General features: G+C 39.4%; 1 protein-coding gene across 1 annotated transcript in view; it reads left to right on the top strand.

Moving 5' to 3' along the window:
- LOC142385593 (thyrotropin-releasing hormone-degrading ectoenzyme-like) overlaps positions 1-24,579 on the top strand; it is a 303,046-nt gene that overhangs the window by 206,987 nt on the left and 71,480 nt on the right. The window contains exons 6-8 of the mRNA XM_075472253.1: positions 4,590-4,703; positions 16,082-16,219; positions 17,210-17,275. Coding sequence (XP_075328368.1) covers positions 4,590-4,703; positions 16,082-16,219; positions 17,210-17,275 — 318 coding nt within the window. The remainder of the gene's footprint in view (positions 1-4,589; positions 4,704-16,081; positions 16,220-17,209; positions 17,276-24,579) is intronic.

The following is a 24,579-nucleotide window of genomic DNA, read 5'->3' as shown; positions in this document are numbered from 1 at the left end:
TTGTCGTTTATTTTATTTCATAAAATACCGGCAGGCGATTGCACAAAATGCACGAAGCTAACCAGAATGACTTCTGTTTAAAACTACAACTCCAGGTTTAATAAAACACCTTCCTGTTTCACTGAAATGCCTTCCGTTTCAACTGAAATGCCTTCCGTTTCAACTGAAACGCCTTCCGTTTCAACTGAAATCCACAAATATTTGACATATATATATGAGAGGTTTGACATATGTGTATGAGAGGTTTGACATATGTATATGAGAGGTTTGACATATGAGTATGAGAGGTTTGACATATGTGTATGAGTGGTTTGACATATGTGTATGAGAGGTTTGACATATGTGTATGAGAGGTTTGACATATGTGTATGAGTGGTTTGACATATGTGTATGAGAGGTTTGACATGTGTGTATGAGAGGTTTGACATATGTGTATGAGTGGTTTGACATATGTATATGAGAGGTTTGACATATGTGTATGAGAGGTTTGACATGTGTGTATGAGAGGTTTGACATATGTGTATGAGTGGTTTGACATATGTGTATGAGAGGTTTGACATGTGTGTATGAGAGGTTTGACATATGTGTATGAGTGGTTTGACATATGTGTATGAGAGGTTTGACATATGTGTATGAGAGGTTTGACATATGTGTATGAGTGGTTTGACATATGTGTATGAGAGGTTTGACATGTGTGTATGAGAGGTTTGACATATGTGTATGAGTGGTTTGACATAAGTGTATGAGAGGTTTGACATGTGTGTATGAGAGGTTTGACATATGTGTATGAGAGGTTTGACATATGTATATGAGAGGTTTGACATATGTGTATGAGAGGTTTGACATATGTGTATGAGAGGTTTGACATATGTGTATGAGAGGTTTTTACTAGTATATATGAAAGGTAAAGCTTTTCACTAGTATATATGAAAGCTTTTCAGTAGTGTGTATGAGAGCTTTTGAGTAGGTTATATAAGAGGTAAATGTGTTCACTAGTTTATGTGAGAGCTTTTCACTAGTGTTTGTGCAAGGTTTTGAGTATAGTATGTGGAAGAGTTTAATTTCATTTGTGTATATGGAAGTTAATTCTGATTTATGTCCCTGGTGGCACCTCATAAATTGCGAACACATAAAACACATATAAACAGGGGCGGACTGGGGAGAAAAAGTGGCCTCGAAAACCATCGTTATCTCGAGAAATTGATCATTGTTTTCTCGAGATAACGACATAATTATCTCGTTATCTCAAGAAAACCATCAAAAAAAATTTTATACGTACCACGTCCGCTCTGGGCTTCCGTATAAATATGAATTCAGTACATAAGTAAAAAACTAAGTCTGTATGATTTTAACGAGCTTTAAAGTGAATATTTGCTCTGAGCTCCTTTATCCTCCAACACAGCCTGAACCCTCTCAGACGAGCTTTCTGTCCTTTCTTTAAGGAGTCTTCAGGAATAGTTCTCCAGGCTTCTTGAAGGACATCCCAAAGCTCTTCTTTGGATGTGGGCTGCCTTTTGTTCCGTTCTCTGCCAACATGATCCCACACTGCTTCAGTAATGTTGAGCTCCGGGCTCTGGGGAGGATTCATCCCTCCATCAGACCTGCTGCCACTGATTTTCAGTCCACTTCTTGTGTCATTTGGCACAGCTCAACCTTTTCTCCCTGTTTCCCTTCCTTAAGAACGGCTTCTTGGCAGCCACCTTTTCAGCTTCTCCTTGATAGTTCCCAGCATGTACTGTAGCCAACCACTCTAAACCTTTGTGGATTTTGTTCAGTAAAAGTGAGTAATCTGTAGTTAAAAGGTTAATGCCCAACATCACATTCAATTGGATATTCAGCAAAAACAAACTTTTTCTCCTGTATTTGCTCTCCTAATTCTCCAAAAAACACGTTTTTTTAGTCAGAAAACAGTGATTCTGAAAACAGTTTTCCAGAGTGAAGGTTTTTAAAAACTGTTTTCAGTGCACACGAACTTCTCACGACAAACAGAATGAGTATGTTCTGGAAACCCAAACGACGCCATCAGTATACAACGCTTTGCAATGTCTCCTGGACTCTCACGACCTTGTGCTGTTACGTCACATTGAGCAACAGCTACTTTATCATCAGTCATACAAACACGAATCAAATTTTTCTTTCAGTTACATCAGTGATACTCACTATTTTTTCACAAGAGCCACATTGGCCGAGCAAAATCAAGGGAAGAGCCACTTTTACGACAACATACTAAAGTCCCCTTTTGCAAATACGCATTTCTACATATAAAATATCCCACAAAAAAAGAAACAACACAGCCAATACATTTTCAATTAAGACCACATTTACCTTAATACTGGGATGAGCGGAAGCTGTCATGCATGTCCTTGACTTTCTTCATGTTGTATTTGTAGTTTGTTGTTGAAATCATAGTGAGACATTCAAGATGAACATGGTTTTTGTGCTGGTTTTTGCCCTTTTTTAATTAAAAACCGATCAATTGTCCCTGCATCTCGCGGTACATCCAACGTTTGCCTGCTCGTCCCCTCTCTGGCGTCTTCATGCTGATTTTTGTTTGGTTTTTTTTGCTGGTTTTTGCTCTTTTTTTAATTAAAAACCAATCCATTGTGCCTGTCCTTCGCGCTGGCTAAAGTGAAGTGAAGTGAAGTGAAATTTATTTATATAGCACTTTTCAGCAACAAGGCGATCCAAAGTGCTTTACAACACAAAAACAACAATCAGGTACATAAATACAGAAATAAAAACATAAAAAAAAAATCAAACACAGAAATACAGATACAGAACATCAATCAGGTAATTTTAGCTAACAGTTAGATTGGTATAACTATAACAGAGCAAAGGTAAATTTAGCTAATAGTAGGATTGGTAAAACTATAACAGGTAATTTAAGTAAACTAACAAAAGCTAACAAACATGGATAAACTTTCCTCTAAGAGGAGGCATTTAAAAATAGCTAATAACAGAACGGTTGATATTATGAATGAAAACAAATCTTTAAAAGACTTTCATCTGAGAGGAAATATTAAGGTTGATACAGTGGTAATAGGTCTTAATAGACCATTTGAATATGACTAAGTTTTCCTCCCAGTGAAGTATTAATAAGATCAGAAACATGGATAAGCTTTTCTCTAAGAGGAAGCATTTAAAAAGCCGTTCGATGGTCTATAAATTTATGGGAACTTAGATAAAAAACTTTCATCTGAGAGGAAATATTACAGTGATAATAGGTCTTAATAGACCATTTGAATGTGACTAAGTTTTCCTCCTAAAGGAGCTAGCGTGCACTGCGGTCAAGTGTGACGGTGGTTTAAGCGGGCTGCGTTGCCAGGTTTAACAGAGCCCCCTTTAGGAAACACCATTAAGCCTAAATTGATACTTAATAAAAATACTTAATACTACAAAAACGAAAACTTAATAAAAATACTTAATACTGTGCAGAATTCGCTGTATGTTATTTGAAAAAAATGTATTGTTATTGTTATCATATTGTTATAAGCTACTATGCGAGTGCGAGCCGCCAATTAAAGCTTGAGGAGCCGCGCAATGAGTATCTCTGTGTTACATCATTACATCCTCCACTGCTTTGGTTCTGAACTTTGCCCCAAAGGATAATCAGCTCACTGGGCATGCTCAGAATGTTCTCTTGTATCTCAACATATCACCTCCTCCTGGCCAGGTGGGATTATTTCACCATTTGATTGTGATTGTGGAATTTTCTTGTGGGAAAGATATTCAGCCCCAGGAGTCTTTTTAGGGTTCCTGCTCAAAAATGACACGCCCAAAATGAATTGAGTATCCCTCTGCAGTTGCAAACTGTGTGTAAACCATTTTGGGATCAAAATTTGGTATCAAAACACTTCATTGGAGCTGGATCGAACCGGATATTCGTCTCCCGCCCCCTTGGTCCGGGGTTCAGAAAATATCTGGGATTGTGGAGTTTAGGCCTAAATGTAGGAGCTCTGACACCACGAGTAAAGGGTTACTCATAAGTTTAGGGGTTTTTGGGACGATCACGCTACATGTGTTGGGTTTGCTGAGCTCAGTGAAGAGCATGTCATCATTTGCTATGTGAAAAATTAACTCTGTGCTGTGAAGTTAAAAAAAATGTCCTAACCCATAACACTGGCAAAAAAGTTACTTTGAAATCTGCTCACTTTCGACTAACTTTTCACTCTTTAGAGGATATGTATTCCACTTCAAGAGCAGTTATTGCAACTCTGACCTATATTAGATGTACACTCAGATTGAGTTAATTTTACACGGGGAGTTTTGTCTCAGGACATCACTTTCAGATCCTGTTCATCTGCTGTAGATAGTTCTTTAGGCCTGACACTTCTTCTTTTGTCCTCCACTTGTCCAGTTTCCTCCAATGTTTTAAGGACACACTGCACACCATGCTGAGATATGCCACGTTTTCAGCTAACAGCTCTTTGGGAATCACCTTGTTGCTGCAGAAATCCTGTTTTCTGTCTGTCAAACTGTTATCTTTGGTATTTTTTAAAAGATACATCTGAAAAACATGATGCGGGGGGTATTAAAATTCTATGCAGCATAAACCATAACACATTCTTTCTTCTTTGTGTATCTTTCAGTGGTTCGGGGATCTGGTGACTCCTGTCTGGTGGGAGGATGTCTGGTTAAAAGAGGGTTTTGCTCATTTCTTTGAGTACGTCGGGACTGACTTCCTCTTCCCGAAGTGGAACATGGTGAGTGGAAACGGTTTCATAAAACAAAAAAAGTCTAAGAGCAAACTACCAACAAATAACCAAAAGTTGAAAATCTCTGTCTAATCTTTGCTTTCCTTTGACTGGAATCAAACGGGTTTCTGTGTTTCCTTTCTATGATTTACAATATCAATATCATATTAATATCAAGACCATGCATACAACCTTTTTGTCTTCACAGTTACCATGACAATAAGTTCCGAGCTAGTCAGTCTGTCGAAAACGTCAATGAAACTAAAGGCATGTGCATCAAAATAGCCTCCACTCAAAGTTCATTTAACCACAGGCGATTCTCCTGCAAATGTTGCTCAGCTCAGTCATGAAAATGTGTCAAAGTTACAAAGTAAAACACATTAGTTTGACTAAATAATCCTCTTTTGAGTTGGGATTGGTCTATATAATTTGACTGTCACGTCTTTCTAGTTCCTCCTATGATTATCAGGCACCAGATGTGCCGTCCCAGCACTCATGTAGACGTCATCTTGAGAACTGTGGCCACTGATTAAAGCTGAAAATGTCAGGAGTCTGATGCGGTCACATCTGCTTTTCGGCTTTATTGGAGTAGACGTGTTGATTTATGCCTCCACCATAAGAAGCCATCATCTTCTCTAATAACTGAGCCGCAGGAAAAAAGGTTGCATTTATGACTTGAGTTGACGTGTAGTTCGTGATGCTTCACAATAGTAATGACAACCATCTTCCACAGCTGAAATCTAGTTTTGAACAAAAGGCTCCTTTCTTGACATATCAAAATAGACTACATTTTTTAACTCAAAGTCCATCCATCCAAGATCTTCCACTCTTCTCTGGTCGGATCCCAGTGGCAACAGGTCCAGGAGGGGAACCAGAGTTCCCCCGCCTCAGCGACACTCTCCAGCCGCTCCTTGGGGATCCTGAGACTCTTCCAAGCCGGAGGGCATAGTCATTCCCTCCAGCAACTTCTGGTTCTTCTCCAGGGTCTCCTTCATGCTGGACATGCCTGGAAATCCCCCAAAGGGGGGCGACCAGAAGGCTTCAGATGCCCAAAGCATTTCAGCCGACTCTTCCAATGCAGACAAGCAGCGGCTCTTCTCAAAGTTCGACCCCCTCACCCTGTCTCTCTGGCTGAGTCCAGCCTCCATCTGAAGGTTTAGCTGCTTGTATCTACAACCTCATTCTGTTGGTCACAATCCACATCCCATAATCATGGGTGAGGGTTGGAATGAAGATGTCAATCATGTGAGCTCAATAAAGTAATTCAAATTTAAAAATTGCAGGCACTGACTTTCGGCTTTCGTATAACTTTAGTCACTATTTAACTTTATACACCAGAAACGATTTGGTTAGGTCAAGAAACAGACCATAGTTGGGGTTAATAAAACCTTCTACACATTTTACACAGTAAGAAAATAAAGCTGATAGATAGGTCATCGCTTAAAAGTGGAAAAACTAAACAGTAGCTGGTAACCGAAGAGCTTGTTAAACCTTTAGGAAATGGAGGAAATGCAGGAAATGAGACTTTCGGGGCCGCATAAAGTGCTTTCAGATACACTGCTCACTCATAAAATCTCGGATATTGTGAAGTGACTCAGATCTGGTCAGATATTTCTTCCTTCTTTTTTTTTGCCAGAGTAAAAGATGAAAAGTAAAATCCTCAAACGTCCAAAATGCAGCACGCTAAGGTGGTGGAAGAACACGAGTTCCTGAGATGGAAATACATTGTGGATTTTAAATCAGGCTGTTTTTTTTTTTCTCAGTTTATCGACTCTGCCGATGGGTATCTGTTCGCGGTGGCTGCTGTTTGGCAGAAAATAATTCCTGATGGAAAGTGTTGACGCGGAGGTCTGAGGATTATCCGGAGTATCTGGGGCACTTTTTGTTCCACTCACAAATAAAACGCCACTGTGCTCCATTGTATTGAGGTGGCAGCTTATAATGCTGAAACTGTGCTGGACCAGACATGTGGGAGACAGAAAAAATTGAATTCATCCTTTTAAAACGTTCATTATTTGCTCAGACAAATATACGGCAGTGATGAACCACTTCAAGGCAGAAATATATGAGCTCCTTCAAACTGAGTCATCAGAAGAAGATATGGTACAAATCTATGATCGAGTTATTCTTCAAAATGAACAAAGACATTTTCTCATCTCATCTCATCTCCTCTGATTCTCGGCTCAAAGCCAGTCCAGTCTTTGTCCACACATCCAATATGTGATTGTTTTACAATTCAGGTTTGAACATTACAACGTGTTGGTGGGTAGTTGTTTTGTATCAGTCACAAGAGCTGTGGCCCATGAGTAATAAACCGTGGAGTCCGTGAAAATAGTTATTTAAGCCCAACCAGGTATTTTTTGACCATCTAAAGATAACTGTGTACATTTATTCTAACCCTCAGCATTTACTTTCATCCCTTAACCTTAACCAGTAGTGGGCGCCAGCGAACATGCAAAAGAGAAGATCTGGAAGACGATGCTAGCGGATCTGAACCAGCAATCTCTTGTTTAAAGGTTGAGAGCTGAGCATTTAGTTCTGATCAGGATTGGAAACATCATCAGTAGCTTGACACACAACCTTTACAAGCTAAATGAATGGAAATGAAGGAGAAATATTCCCCAAGTGAGCAGCTTGGAATGTTTGAAAGAAACCTTTTTCTCTTCGGATCTGTTTCTGCCGGCCTTTGTTTCAGTGTCAAACTTTACATAACTTCTAATACCTTTGGATACAGATCATATGTATGAGAACAAAGTTAAAACTGGCTGTTGAGGAGGTGGAAGTCCTGACTGTGAGGTCTCCTCCTGAACTATTCCACCTCCTTCTCTCGCATGGATCAATATCTGGTTTCTTCTTCTCTGAAACTGTTGTCCTGCTGTTCGGGAGATAATACTCGGCTCTGACTCGGCAGCTGTTGGCAAACAGCAAACAGGAAGGCAAACAAATTATTGTACAGAGTTATTCGGCTCCAAACACAGTGAAATTAGACACACAAAAAGAAAAGGATTAGACTCCCAGAGTCGCCTGTCCCTGTAGGACGGTCTCAGTAAGAACTTTTCCAACAAACGGTGAATGCAGCAGAACTTTAAATTACAGCAAACTCACTCCTTTGTTTCGGCCGAAGAACATTATTTACTTCCAACAGCGATTGTGTTTCACCAAAACACCTTATCTTCTGCACGCACACACAGTCTGTTTCAGAGCGACATGGCGTTTCTAAATTCCTCCGGCTCCACGCGGCCGGATGCTTTAATAGGAACAAATTTGTCTCCAATAACGAGCAACAACAACGATAAAGCAGGCTGCTGCAGATTGAATAATTTCTTCTTAATTCAGGTTTTTGTTTTTTAATAAACGGTGTCTATCAGCACTGAGGAGGCCGAGACAAAAACACAACGGGAGGGTGAAAAAATAGGAGCACAAAGAAGAGATAACGCGACAGATTGCTTCTGTATGAGTCGATCAATCACTGGTCCAATCAGGCTGTCTTATAGCACTCCTTCATGTTTAGTTGTTTTCAAGCCGACCGATGTTGTGCAAGGCTGGAACACAAACACATGCAGACAAATTAATCTCACGATGAATGAAGTAAACCAGGGAGAATAAATACTCAGAGAACTCATGGGAAATGCAAGGCAGGTGGGCAGAAAACTGAGACCAGTGATGTGTAAAAAATCTCCACTCACTGGATATCGTGTGCACCACATAATGGACTGTAATGGGTAGGCGCCATTCATTCACAGTTATGTATTTCATAAATAAACAGACTGCATCAACTTACACAAGCATCGCCAGCAGCTGTAGCTATATAGTTATTATTATAACTAGTAGTGGTAGTAGCAGTATAACCTTAATTTAACCAGAAATAAGTCTCATTATAGACTGGCGGCCTGTCCAGGATGTACCCCGCCTCTCGCCCATAGACCGCTGGGATAGGCGCCAGCCCCCCCGCGACCCGACCGACGGATTCAGCGGGTATAGAAAATGGATGGATGGAAGTCTCATTATAGTCAAAGGTCTTTTTTGCAAGAGAGATCTTGGCCAGGACAGCAGCATCAGCACAGTTATAACTCATGGGACCTAATATTACCAACACGAGACCATAAGATGTAACAAAACAAAGCAACTGATGGTAAAAACCGGTTTTCACAGCCACACTGTCCACAATGTTTGTACCAGCATCTATCGAACCAAATGGAAATGCGTGTTTCAGTTCCTCGTTCTGGTGCTGCTTAAGTGCCTGAGCTGTTGATTGAAACTTTATTTCTCTAATGGCCCAAAGCAGATGTTACTGACAAGAGAAACATCCCAGATACCATTTTTGTTCTACTGGTACCAACGGAACATTTTTCACTGCTTTTAAACATATGCCGATGTGCTCTCCGAGTGTCGCTCTACTTGATATTTCAACCTCAGTCATTTTAAAGGACCCAGATGGATGGAACTGGACCAGCTGACAATGCAAAGCATGTATCAGAGCCTGAACACATCTTGGGGTCAGGTGGAAATATGAAGACTTTGACTGTACCTGCTCTATGGGTGGAACTCCGTATTGTCATGTATTGCTGCTTTGTTATGAGTCATGGCATCCCACTTGTATCTGCTTTTCAAAATGCAGGAAATCTTTTAACCAAGGACAAGCACTTTGAGGTTGGAGGGGTGGTAGAGGAACAACATCCAAGACTTTCAACCTGGACACTCAAAACTGAGATCCTGAATGAGAACTTGTTTGATACAATTTTTAAGCCCTACATTGCTCATTTTTGTTTGATTTTTGGCACGAAAACGACGTCAAAGACTTTCGTCTTTGACGATGTTAAACACATCTTAAAAGGCAGACTGTACAGGGTCCAAGGGTCTTGACCAAACATCCTTTGTCTGACAAGTTGGGAGCAGGAATAAGTCTTGGATGGTGGAAGAATAAAATAAGTGTCTGACCAGAAAGCAACATAGAGGTCTCTAGTTTGGACAACTCTGAGGAGATCAGGCAGATCCAGATTGCTCTGCAGGGATTAAATCTCCTTTCTGGCCCTGAAATGCTTTAACATCCTCCAGGAGAAACTCTGCAACAATGTTAAAAAAAATCAGGACAACAAGGCTACTGTCTTTAGCTGCTTCCTCTGCTCAATTCCAAATAATCACGAGGCAGCCCACATATACTGTAATAATATGAGCAGAATTAAATGTTGAAAAGTGGGAAAAGGGGCCATAAATGAAGCTACCAAAAGAACCTTTAGCAGATTAAAGGGAACCAGCTGTTACATTTCCAGCATGACTAAAGTATTTTTCCCTTAATCATGTGTGCTTAAAAGTTCATTTGTCCTCTCAGGGGATCTGCCCACCTAATTAATTTTTAAGCGCAATTACTCTTGCTTTGTACAAGTGTAATGATAGTCTGCCTCTCTTATACTTTAATGAAAAGCCATGTTTTTAGACACCAGAACATGCTTTCAGCAGTGGGTGCTTCACTCCACCTTAATTATATTTCTAAAAATCAATTCAGTGGTTTTTATCTAAGTTTATCTGTAATAAAACTTGACTTGAAATAGATTTTTTTCAGTGTCATGTATCCCTCAACTTCAGTGCATTTCTGATGGAAATATGTATATTTTTTAACTATTTTCACTTGTTACATTTAATTACAATTAAGGGTTCTTTTAAATCAAAACCATATAAATCCACAAAAAGCAACTAAAATAAGTATATGAGCTTTTTTCATTGTCATTAAAAATTTAAAGGTTACCTGAGACTGAATGAACTGTGACTGGCCCCAAAATATTTGTGAATTTTAAGAGTCCCGGCTGAGCTGAAGGAAGGTTTCACCCTTCATCAGATCAGTGAAAAATGGCTCTATTGTAAAGACTTTAGAGTTACGTCTTTTTAACTTCCAGTTTATGAACTCGAACTGAATTGAACTGTATTTTACTGAACATATATAACAGTATATGTCAGCAGAATAGCTGCAGTTTTTCCTGTGGCTGGCTTTGAAAGCAGAGGGTTTCATCCAAAGTCTCACTGTTGGAGGTGCAACAAGCAAACGTTTCATTTGTTCATTTATTACATTTTTTCTCTTAACGCATAACCATGATGTTTTTTCCCAGTTTTAATCAAGTACTTTTATTGCCAAACCAAACAGAAGGATGTAGGTTTGAGTAGAACAAGAGAGGTCAAAAGGAAGACTGAAAGTAGAAACAAACAGAACGAACAACGATGTGACAACCAGAGGTGTGGAGCTTCAAATCCAACAGTTCAATCCTTTGAACTCGTTCATCATTCTCTACTCCTCTGGCTTCCTTACGTGCTCCATGTTGCTTGTTGGTAATCCAGCACTGTAGAGGGATGTTTTCCAGCCGCTGTTTCTTGCTGGTGCAGCCGGCGTGTCACTCAGAGCATCTGTTAACATGCAGCTGCAGAACAATTCTGTACATAAAAAACTGACTCCTGACCAAACTGCAGTGTGAGACGTGCTGAGAATGTGCTGTTTTTAGTCAGAAATAACGGTAACTTACTGCTTTTTTTCAACCAAAGAGCATTAAGAGCAATTTACCGGTTAGCAGTCTCAGAAAACAAAACCGAAATTTAAAGTGACAGGATTTATGGTTCTCCTCTTTATGATGAGCTCATACTATACCTCACCAGATTATATCCTTTGTAGAAGAATAGAATAGAATAGAATAGAAAAATACTTTATTCATCCCCCAATGGGGGAAATTCAAATTAGTCAAGTAGCTCAACATTTTTTTAAATATTTACAAAGATTGTATTAACAACAACAATAATAATACCAATTCTAGTAAAAAAATTGTATTAGCTGTGGACCTTTTTTCCTCTGTGTATGAGTTCTGTAAGTTTGACCTCTGCTGTTTCCCGGTTTTACCTTCTGTTTGCCTTGCTTGTGAAATCAATGATTTCTCCTGGATTTGATAATTTTTTTTGCCGAACCCGTATTGGTGATCATCATTATCAGAGGTAATTCTTTGGCGTTGTGAGGAGAATCAGTAGAGAACTGAGCTGGTGAGTTGCTGCTGTTAGCTGACGGTAACTAGCTTTGTGTTTAGAGACACATCAGACTTTACCAGTACAACAGGGCCATTGATTATTGGAATATTAATTCATTCCTAATGCTTGAGGATCAGCTGCTTAGCTGTTAGTCATATTACAGCGCCGTTTTATGATACCATAAAAACTGAAGCTCAATTTCTGTGTCTGCTGAGCTGGATTTCTATCCACTGCTCCTGCCTTTGCAAGTACTAAATAAGCTGTCGTTGTGCAACCTGCCCAATGATGGCCAATAATTCACCATGATGAAAATCACAAAACTTGAAAATCTAATGAGTTCGAACTGCTACGAGTCACTGACACCCACACCGCACAGAGCATTACAGCAGAGAGGACTCTTTCATGTGATGTAGAAAACGTTTTGGAAGATAAGTTCACGTTTTTTTCTGTCTTAAACAATATATCAAATCAAGTGTTAACTTTTCGAGCACACTGTGCCGCAAGGTAACAAGTGCATATTCATTGAATAACACAAACTGCAATTTGTTCATTAACTGCTAATCTAAATGAATATTCAATTAGTTTCTATTTATTATGAAACACAGTAAGATGCTGTTGCAGGTTTGCAGCAGTTCATCACAGTGTTTGTGCCTGCGTCAACATCTCTCTGATCACAACAAAGAACAGAACAAATGTAGGTGAACGTATTCTTAACCAAGCAGAGGAAGACTTTCAATGATTACTCAAAACAAAGTACATCGATATCAGTCATTCTCCATGAATATTTTCTTTTTTGCTGAAAATACTGACATGTTTTTTTTGTGTTGGCTCTTAAGAATTTTTGCCCTTTTCCCAGTTCGGCACAACACTCACTCACAGCAGGTTGTGTTTATCTGTGCTTCATTCACAGAAAAAAAACAGATCAGATGTGAATGTTGAGCCCACGTAAAACTAATAGACCTCCTATTGAAAATATGAAATATTCATGTCGGAGAGCAGAGACCGATCGATACTCATCTCCTCGCTGCTCTTTGAAATGGACACTCGCAGAATGAGAACAGATCGTTTGTCTTCAGTTTTACTTGTGCCCGTTACACCAGTGGTTCATTTGTAAAAGGTAGATCATTGATCGCGGTATGTGTCAAATAATACCACGAACACAGCCGTAAATAATACGGACTCCGGAAAGTCAGCTGGGAGGAATTCCTTTGGGGGGCAAGAAATAATCCAATAAATTCAATATCTCCAGAATATTTGTTTGTGCATCCTGGTGTATTTGATGTTTTTGCCTGCTTATGTTACACAGCTCAATGCAGTGATCACAAAGCACTCTGCAGTGAAGTGTGAATGGGAAGAGGAGAAGCAGATGTAATTCTGGGATCAGCTTTTAGAAGTTCTGGCTTCCCTTTGCTTTTTCTGACATTTGCCATGTGAAAAAGTGAGGTCCTCTGACTCTACTAAATGGAAATGACCCATTTTCACAGAGTTCTACCACTCATCTGACACTGTATGATGAGTTGAAGGCACCATGGAGAGCTAAAATCCTTCTTTCTCATGTGGTGAGTGGGTGAAGGTGAAAAAGAAGCTGATTTTTCTTACACTTCATTCACACCTTTCTGATAATATGTTGTGGTTAAATTTTTTCTTAATGAAGTCATTCTGTAAAACACTATCATCCTAAAACCTAACCAAGTAGTTTTGGTGCCTAAACATAACCAAGCAAAGTCAATGAATAATGACTCCGTGTGGGCTGTGAACCCCAGTCTCCCGAGTGAAAGCTGCATCTCAAAACAACTTCTGTATGTAGACATCTTTTGGTCTTTAAACTTTATTATTTATACCTTTTCCTGGAAAATTAGACACATTCTTACAGTTTCTTCATTTGCATGAAGCTGTTGTGCTTTTACAAGATCTGATTCGTGTATTTTGTGTAGGTTCTTTGTCAACCCTCAAGAATGAAAGAAAATGTTGTTCTGCACTAAAGCTGACACCGAGGATGCTGCATCATCATGTTACTATGATAATAAGCCAATTAGATACACTTATATGTATCATTGTGGCAGTGCTGATGTATTGGAACAGTCATACAGTACTCCCACATCAGATTAAACATTAAATTGAAGTAATGTTAGCATTAACAACCGACAAATTGTGCGGCTTTTGTAATAAACATTGAAGAAAAACTCAACTTTTCTCACATTTTTACATCAGAAGAGGTCTTTTTTTTTTTTTTTTTTTTTAATTCAGCCTTGTATGTATGAGCTGGATTTAAAAGTTTCAGATGGAGCCAATTAGTTTCAACAGTTGACCTTAAAGATTGGCAGTATTGATCACAAGCTGTTTGAAACGTTGCTTACACTTTGAAAAGAAGTCAGACTTTTAAACCGAAGTTTAATGAAGGTGTCTCCGTATTAAATAGTTTGAAGAGAAACCTGACAATGAATCAAAACCAGAATTTTCTGTGGCTATGACAGGACAACAGTGTGGAAGCGTTGCCCAAACATGTCAAGTTTAAATAATTCTAAAATGAGGAGGAGGAGAGGACGAAGGAAAAAAGGATAAAAAGACATTTCAGTTTCTGCTTCTGAACGCAGCCCTGACCCTGCATCTGTGTGTTTGTGCTGTAGAAGTCAATCCTCATGTTGGCCCATCTGGTTCGTAATGACCAGACGGACGTCCTCTCCCTCTGTCCAGGTTATTTAAAGTCTCTGTTCATTTCAGCTGATGTCTAATTTAGTCTGATTCTTTTTCCCTCTACCTCACCAATTTATTTTAGTTTAATGTGCCATTCACACTGAAACAAGCGAACCGTTCTGAACCGACTCGTACCGGACTGCATAGTGGAAACGAGACAAACAGTGATGTTCATTTGCACCTGCTGAATCTAAAGCCTAATGCTAATTACCCCTCCTGGCCCTACCTACCTACCCCTTTTCTTATGGTTAAAAGCCATTGTGGTAATCTACACCTTTTGGATGGCCAGGGCCAAATGTATTGGTAGGGCCATGTGTTGTCATTTGGATTGGACCTAAAGCTTTATCACTTTCTCTTAAGAAAGGTCTACCGTTCAAATTTAGATAAAAACATAAAATCACATAATCTGAATTGCAGAATTAGACTAATCCCATTTAAAAGACTTTTAGATATTTGAAATTGAACTAGTAGCTAAATGAAGACGTGGAAAATCCAACAATAACGGTAATTTACCGGGAAATCTTCATATCCTAGCAGAAATTTGAATTTAAATCTTTTGGTTTGTTATTGAAAAAAGCCACTTCCAAATCTTTGTTTGAAATATTGCATGTTCATTAAAATCACATCTACTAAATGCACATCGCTTTAATCCATTAATTACACAGAGCCGCATTTGGCCAAGAATTGGACTCATCCCTGCTGATACTGGTAATTTAAAACAAGGTTTCTGTTCATTAACAACTAAAACTTAATAAGCCAACAATTCCATTGCTTAACAAGATGGAGGTTCATTAAAACCAAATCTCCATAGTAAACACTGTAATCCATGAATTAGACAGAGCCTCCCTTCTCTGGATTTGGCCTGATCCCTGGGGTAATTTAGATTTAGCTTGTTAATGCTCAACATGTTTGCAGATATCTATTAAAAATATGAAACCAGAGGAGCAGAAGAAGAAATGAGAAAAAGGAACGATGGAACAAAAATGAAGATTGGAATGACAGAAGATGAGACGAGAAGAAGGATTGAGAATAAAGTAGAAAATGAAAGGGTGCTCGGAAAAGAAAGACAAACAAAAATAATCAACAGCAAGAACAATTAGGGGGAAATACAGAAAGGAATTGTTCAAGGGAACTGGTAAAAACTGGGATGTGGAGAAAGACGGGCATAATGGCAAGCAAAAAAAAGAGAGATTAACTTCACTAATCCACGACTAAACCTTCAATTGATTAACTAATTGTTAAGATAAATGTTAACTCATTGACTGACTTTGCAGAACCAGCACAAATCCAAAAGTCCCTTTGTGGCTATTCATTAAACATCAGCTCTTTGGTGGGAAATAATCTGTCTTTTTATTTTGAGAATCCAAGTGTTTGGTTAGAAGTTAGTGAGGTTCAGGTTCTGATGTAGAGATGTACTTCTGAACACATTCTGTGTGATCGCGGGTCAAACAGCTAAGGGCCCAACAGAGGCCCTTAGCTGTTTTCTGTTACATCTCACAGTATTTCCTCTGCCTCATGTTTCCAGTCTGTCACAGAGCATTGGACAGTTGCTGCTTTGGGGTTTCCTGTGATGTCTGACAATGCAACATGTGGCTCAGACAGACCGTGAATCTGATGTACGCATATTGTGGTTATGGGTCACAGTCAGCCATGGGAGAATAAATGTCAGCACAATGTCCCTTTTGTGATTCCAGGAGAAGCAGCGCTTCCTGACTGATGTTCTCCATGAGGTAATGCTGTTGGATGGCCTGAGTTCCTCCCATCCAATCTCTCAGGAGGTGGAAAAGGCAACAGACATCGACCGAGTCTTTGACTGGATCGCCTACAAGAAGGTAAGTGCCTGTTACAAAGGAATTTATTTGATTTACTTCGATAGATTTTGCTTGTGAAACCACAATAATACTGTGTATAGGTTGGTAAGACCATACATATATCATGACCATACAAAGAAGAAGCAAATATAATTGTGACAGTCGCATATCAGTGTTGGATATTAGACACTGACCTCGGATACCTTGCCTTCCTTACAGCCAGGAACCTTTTCTGGGTTACTTCCTTGATCCCTAACACTTCCACTGTCAGGGCTAAAGTGGAGATATTGTATCCCCTAAAACAGCCTTGATCTGGGAGTGATACCTTTACACTGGAAAAAACGCCCCTCCAAAAATAAGTAAAAAAACAACAAATACAAGACGTTTTTGCTTAAAATAAGCAAAACAATCTGCCAATGGAACTAGTGAAAATCGGCTTGTCAAGATTTCTTGAAATAAGATGTGATATTTGGGACTTTTGAGATAAAAAGTGATCTTGAAATTAGCTTAAAAACCTCTTCAAATGTAAAAAAAAGCTTGTTTCAAAGGAAATGTGACTCAAAACAAGACTTTTTCATTTAACAAGTTATTCAAGATGTATTGTCTTCAAACAAGTCCCTATATCTTGCTGATATAGTACTTGTTAGGCAGTTGTGTCTTATATTAAGTGTAATGAGATATTTTGACGAGAAATGAGACAAATATACTTGGTAAGACTTTGATTTTTTTTTCCAGTGTTCCACTGGTTACTTTTTGGAGTGGGTTTTGCAGCATTTCACAGTTTATTTTCACCTATCTGTCTGAGTTATAACACTGCAAATCTAACTGAAACCTAACGTATGTAGGCGAAATGTGCAGCTCCTACAGAGGGGGAAACATTGATGCCATAGGGGAAGCGGTGGAAAAAGTTTGCAAAAAAGATGCAATTCTTATAATGTTGTTGCAGTGTTCTGGCATGTGCTGTAGCAGACTTAGCTGAATTTTTTTCCTATTTCTCTGTGCTGTCTTTAGGGGGCGGCGCTGATCCGGATGCTGGCTAATGTCATGGGACAGCCACTTTTCCAGAAAGGACTGAATGTAAGTTCATGTTGAGAAGCTTTTATATCTGGGGGGAAAGCTGGCTTTTGGGTTTAAAATGTTCTTAAGAGATTTGTCGCCAATACACCTTGAGAGATTCAGACAGAAGCAAAGAAGATGTTTGTGGGCTTATTGGAAATACTGGGAGCTAATAAGTTCATTTGGCTGCAGGGGCAGTTTGGGTGAGGTTTTGATGGTATTTCTTGATGTAAAAAAACAGTGTAATGATCACTTAGGACTGGGTAAAACACATTTGGCAACAATGGCAGCCAAGATTCCTCTGAGTAATGATCATACAAGCTTAGCACATCATTGTTTCTGAAGTTTCTTCCAATTCTTTCTGGGGGAAAAAATCCCCAGAACTCTCAACTATTCTTGATGGCCGAAACTGGTAGAACTCACTCAGGTCAAAAGGTTGAGTTTTATTGTTCTAATGTACCTCGTCTTGTGGAGACGAACACATGCTCCACAGGTTTTCTCTAAAGAGATTGTACTTTTGTGCATCCCGTCTATCCCAAAGAGTTTTCCGGTCCCTGTTTCAGAAAGACATTCCCACTGAAAGATGTGGCCATCAACATGATTAATTGCAGGGATGGAAATAATAATGTGTGTTTGGTGACTGGTTCCTTCTACACATGCTGTTTATCTAACTTTGGACAAATAGTTCATTCTTTCTCAGATCATAGCATTTTGATTTCCATGATCTGAGAGTTATTCAGGTTAATTTTGACAAGTTCTGTCATGTCCCTTTTAGTTGGGATTGATCTTTGCGGGTTTGCAAGTTAATATACTGCTGGGTAGTGTAATCTTGGTGTAAAATTGGTTGCGGTTCAAAGTCCTGAAAGGCTTTAGAGATCACATCACTGGTGGTTGGGGAAACCGGATATCATCTGTGACTTCAGTAGGGAGCAAAGGGAAAATAGGTTGTGACAGATCCTGCGACGGAAGACAAAACAGTGCTTCATAGGACAAACGTAGTGGAGAAAGACAAGAGACATAAAATAATAAGCTGCACTACACTTTAGAAGAAGAAGCTTAGAAAAAAACCCCAACTACCAATATTCAGCCGCTATTTTTAAATCAAACAAGCCCAACATCACTTATATTCAGCAGATCTGGCAACCGGGATTAGATTCTTGCTGCCTCCATTACATTTTATTAAAGTTCCAGCACAGATATATGATGGAGTTAAAGGCTTCCTCTGCTTCCTGTATGAAGGTTTAGCCATGGATTGATGTTATTGCCATCTGTCACTGCCTTAGGCCACTTGTTTTCCTTTTCCATGATGGCTGCTCATCTGTGTTCATGCATGTGAATTATTTTCAGAGTGTGCATATTTCTAGCTATTCCTCCCCAGGATAAAGCAGCCTATTAGGTTCAAATGACTCCAGTAAATAAACAGACACAATCTGAGTTAATGTCGTTTGGTTTTTACTGACATTTAAGGATCTGTGAACTACTTTTGGCCTCCAATTTGGATTTCACTTTTGGTTTTGGCTCAGCTTGTTTCAGATTACACCTTGAACTCAGTTTGTAGACATTTTTATCCAAAGTGATTTCAAGATAAATGGATCTTGCGCAATATAAGGTTCTGTATCTGACCCAGGAAAACTTCAACATATGGATTTGGGAATCGAGGGATAGCGCTACCCAAATTCCAATTGGTGGACGGTGCCTCTACCTACTCAGTCACAGCTGTCCCTACTCTACCATAAAGATGTCATGATGGTTGTCTTTCTGTAACGTTCGTCCATCTCTTTACCTGTTGGCTTGTCGGTTTCCGCTCTGACTGAGGCACTTTAGCCCCTTTAACTAAGTTTGGTTGGGCAGCAAAATCTTTCAAATCTGTCACTGGTTCCAAACTTCTCACTTTTAAAAGCTGCATAAATTCGTTCAAACCTGTTTCGGACACCTCTCTCATTGGCTCGACCTGATTTTTATATACACCCTCAATTGTGAGAGCTTTTATGGACGGATGTGCGTCGTCTAAATTTCAGTCACGGGTTGACACATTGTAGCTTTATTCATGTTCCAAAACAAGGAGTGTAAATCTTTTTTTCTCTATAAGTTAGCGAAACACTCCAATTCCCTGTTTTTGCTTTGTTATTGTGGATATTAGTTTTAAGAAAGCTAATAAAAAGGAATGAATAGAATCTATTTTACAAGTCAGGAACAACATGTGAAGAAATTGAAAATGTCTGAAGAAGCTCTGATGTTGCAGCCGTCAAAAGTAAATCTTGAGTATAAAGAAGTACATTTAGTGTCCTCCCATGATGTCTTCACTTCTATCATAGTTTATTTGAGGACAAGTTCAAAGGAGAATTCAACAGCTGGTTGAAACATGGAAATAAAGAGAAAATAAAGATTAATTTTGGGATAGAAATAGTGTTTTTGTTGAAATCCCACAGTATTTATAGTGTTACTGTGGAGGTTTGACTTTCAAACAGATGGATTTCAAACATAGAATACACAACGACAGCTGTTTAAATGGCAGAGTGTGTTGCATTATTTGTTGTCCAGCTGTAAATGGCTGCGGACCGGCTCTGACATGGTTCACTTTGGTGTAAGTTATAGTCCCAACAACACGAGGGACAAATGAACTGAAAATCAACTTACAGTTGAGTTTTATTCACAAAAGTGGAAGAAATGAGTTTGAAGTTGCTGTTAAAGTAATGTCACGTGATGCACTCTGAAAATGGGTTAAGTGTATTTCTTGCTCTAAATAGACACAGAATATGCATAACTCCTCTTTCACACACATACACAGACACACCATGCCCTGATTTTCCAACAAAATCTCTCCGTGACCTGGAACATACTGAAAACCAGGTTCTAAATAAAAACTCTGCTCATCCAGCTGCATTACCAGGAGAATACAATGTGCGCATGTGTTACAGGTCAGCATCCAGACTGCAGTCAAACCACAACAAAACGTATGTATGTAGGATGTAAAATTTAAGGGTTGATGGTATTATGGCCTCTGCAGCTTTTCAGCCAAAAGTAGCATGATGAAAAGGTTTTCTTAAACATGTACACCCTCATTGAAAAAACATGTGTGTGCACCCGGATGTTGTTCCCTTCACTGCCAGTAAGAGATGAAGCAGAGTCATTTTACGCAAGACTGAATGTCAATTAATCACTTTCCCATTGCACTGAAAAGCCAGATGTTAAAGGGTGTTAGTGGGATTTTTCACTGCTGTAAAAGAGCCTTGGTCTCTTTAGGAAATGATTTAATATTTCTTACTAGAGTGCCAATTACCAGGAGACGCAAAATTAGCATAGACTCAAATGGCACCAATGGTACAAAAACCTAGCCTGGGCGAAAGCCGACTGTTGACTCTGTCAAACAGTCTGGGAAAACCCAAGAGGAATCCGTTTCCATGGAGGGCGGGACCTTACCCAGCAACTTAAATTCATTGGAGTAACGGAGTTCCCTTAACCAATCATAATGTTTAGAAATGACGTTGGTTATGCGCCGAGGTTCATGCTTACTCTCGCGAGGCTCTAGCTCGCGAATCACGCTTCCTACATCCGCTTTCATTATACCGGTACCATTTGATAAATCAAACTTTTCCCAAAGCCAGTTGGAAGGAGAGCTACGACATCCTTGCCACTAACAAAATAGACGAGGCATTCCTCTTGCTCTTGTTTTAATTGTATAATGCTCTCCAGAGTTGAGACAACTTCATGGATAGCTTCTAGCGTTCTTCCGTCGCCATGTTTATTTCCGCTGCGGTTGAACTACAATTATATGGACTACAATGGACTCCGCGCGTGAGTTCTGCGTCACCACTTGCAACTGTTTGCTGATTGGCAAAACACTGAGCGAACCGAGGGAGGGGGATTTGGCCAGACTATGTGCGGAGCCAAAATCTTCCAGAAGTACGTAGGATGGCGTCGCCAGGCTAACAAAAACCCACCCTAAAGACTCCAAAAATGGCACAAACGTCACTGTAGAAACAAAATGACCCACTGAACAGACACAAAATAACACCAAAAGGAATTAAATGACACAAATAACCCCAGACAACACAAAAAATCTAAAAAAAAAATACACAAGCTGCACACAGAAAATACTGTACATCCAAAATGCAACAATCTCTATGCAAAGTCACCATAAAGAGACACGAAACAATAAAACAAGCACAGAGGGGCACAAAATGACTCAGAAGTAAAAATGAAATAATTGAAAAACACCCGAGACACACACAGTAACCTAAAGACATAGAAGACACCAGGAAATGTACACAACAGGATTTAGCAACACAAGTAAGCAGAAAAACCTTCTTGGGCTAAAGAGGAAGCCGGTCCCCTCAACATCTGAATGTTGAATGTGGGTTTATCATTTTTGATTTTTTTTTAATTTATTGAAAGTATTTGTGATAATTATAGATGTAAATAATGAAAAGATGTTAAAGTTTTAAAAACATTTTAACAACACACAAACACACACATAGCTCTCAGTAACTTTGTCTTTGGCAGCTCAAAGTCATCACTTTTTCAAAGGTTACCATAAAACAAAGAATCAGTCATGCATCTTCATTTCCTGCTTTAAACACAATAAAACAAGCTTATCATTTTAAACAGGTTGCAAATTTTTCTTCCCATCACGTCACCATTGATAGAGGTAACTCATAGAGGTAACTCATAACTCGCTGACAGTTTTCAAGCAGTTTGTTTTGTTACAAATACAAGTATTTATGCTTATGCTTATGTTGGCACACATTTTACAACCCATCCCACCAGATTTCTGACCAAAGATTGTGCCCATGAAGACACCAACTGCAAAGAATTGCAAAAAAAGATAGAAAAAATGACTTATACCAAAGACTAAAACCAAACGAATATGTAAGATGCACAGATGTACCTCGGAAGACATTCAAATGACACAGAGGGCATAGAGTGACACCGTAGAAACAAGAATGACCACAAAGTAACCTGAAAAATCACAGGAGAGAAACAAAACCAGCTTAAAGACTCACTAATTAATATCAAAGACAAACCAAACACCTTAACAAGACACAAATTGGCCAGACACACAAGCCTAGCACCAAGACATAATATAAAAACAGCACTGAAGACAAAGAAACCCACTCCAAAGATATAGAAAAAAATGAAGAAATAACAGTCAAAATTAAGCAAATCACATCAGCTCCTAACAAACAAAACTCTCCCCAAAATATGCAGAATGACAACAAAGGTGTACATAAACGCTGTAAAGACAAGAAATGGTTACAGAGAAGCACAAGATGATCATTAGTAGACAAAAAAACGTTAACAACAAAGACCGATAAATACACAGTACAGACATACAAAAAACTATTAAAAAAGCTATCAAAGGCATAATAAGACACCAGGAAGAGAAACAAATTTACCATTAAGAGACCAAAACACCACAAAAGTGTCATGAACCCATCTCACAGACTCAGAAGATTGGGACAAGAGGCATACAAAGACATACAACTGATGCAGAAGTGACACAAAACGATCACAAAGACAAAACAGGGCCCGGAAAGCAAACTCATTCCCGCAGCAGATACTTCTCACAATGTTTAAGTAACTTGCTGAAAAGTTTGAAACCCATTCACAGGCGTCAAGACTTACATGAGATAAGGATTTACAGACATCGGCTCAGACGATGTGAGTTGCTGCTCAGCCACCTTTGCACTCTCAATATAGCATAACATCAATTTGGCCAACCTCAATCACCTTGAAGAACAGCCTTCTGCAGACATGAAACGTCAATATTTGTTCACCTTTTTTTGAGTCCAGATGCATAAGGGCTTCATCAAAGGTCAGAGCTTCTCAGACTTGTATATTAGCGTGATCAGAGACGGTTATCAGGGATTCTTCAGCGTGACACGAATGTGGCATGAACTTGTTAACGCTTATCAATGCTTATCAATGCTTGGTGGAATAGATGTAAATAACAGGAAGAATTTAGGTGGCAGTTGTGTTGATGAGGATCTTCAGATGTGGGAAGTGAAAGCCTCATTAACAGTCTGTAAACCTGTGCACGTAACACCAAAAAAATCTGCCACTTTGCTCCTGACAGATTTCCTCTTACAAAATTCGTACAACTCATTCCCATATTTGTTGCGGGTTGCTTGTTATCACTGTAACCTGTCTGGTTTTAAATGTATCACACTGTTCAATCTGTTTCCTGTGTGTGTCGGCTGAGTTTTATGGCACTGTTCGTGTCAGCTTTGTAGAAGGTGAAAGAGTTATCAAGTGTGTCATCGTGTTCCAATAAAGAGCTTCTACTTGCCTTATCAAGCCCCATGCACACCGTGACAAAAGACAGAGGAGCCAGAGGAGGAGCTCTGCCTCTGTAGGTGTTCTATGTTATCTCCTGCTACTTCCTGCCTTTTTTGTGTGATTACAGACTCAACCAACCGTCCACCTTCCTAAGCTTTTATCGCTTCCAATCCACTGCAGCGTTGTGTTATCTTTCGGTGGTAAAGACAGACAGGGACCAAACCAGACACAGCGGTGAGGAATTACAGGCTGAAAACAAACCCACCACAAGTCCCTTTTTGGCTTTGAGACTTTCTGGGAGCTTTTGAGACTTCACCTTGCTCGTTAGCTTAGAAAATATGACAGCGAGTGTTTTGGATTGAGCCTAAAACCTCTTAGATTCCATACATTTCTGATCCCACTGAGCCTCCTCTTGGCTTCACATGTCACTGAGATCAAACATTAAACAGTTTCTGAGGTTCTGACATGTTTCTTTGTAAAAGCTTTCCAATGTACACTGACATTGTTAGGGCCTGAAATTCAAGAAATTCCCTCTAAGATACCCGCCTCCACAACTCTGAATCCTAACTGTACAACCTTTGGCTATATGGACTGGAGTAACTTACTACATACTAAAATGCTCTTAAATATTCTGGAATAGTAATATGCAGTAATCTGAAAAGTCTGTGACATTTCCGAGGGAATGTGTCAAAGTTACATCCACATAAATGTGAGGACCCAATATTTCCCAGCAAGACCATTCCCAATGCATCGCACTGCCATTGCCATCTTGCCTTCTTCACAGTAGTGCATCCCAGCGGCATTTTTAACAGCCATCCTCATGATGTAAAAGAATACGTGATTTATCTGATGTTGTTTTATCAGACCAGTTCTGATGCTCAAGTGCCCATTGTAGTCGCTTTCGGCGGTGACAACAGTCAGCAACTCTGCAGCCCAGTATGCGACAAACGTCAATGTATTTTGTGTTATGACGCCTTTACAGGAGGTCTTCCATTGAGCCAGCTTCACCATCCCCATCGCCATGATTGAAACTGGAAGGCCCATGA

Source organism: Odontesthes bonariensis, chromosome 8, assembly GCF_027942865.1.
Source record: "Odontesthes bonariensis isolate fOdoBon6 chromosome 8, fOdoBon6.hap1, whole genome shotgun sequence".
NCBI classification, from domain to species: domain Eukaryota; kingdom Metazoa; phylum Chordata; class Actinopteri; order Atheriniformes; family Atherinopsidae; genus Odontesthes; species Odontesthes bonariensis.
Note: the sequence above shows the minus strand (reverse complement) of the source record. Positions and strands in the feature narration are given on the sequence as shown.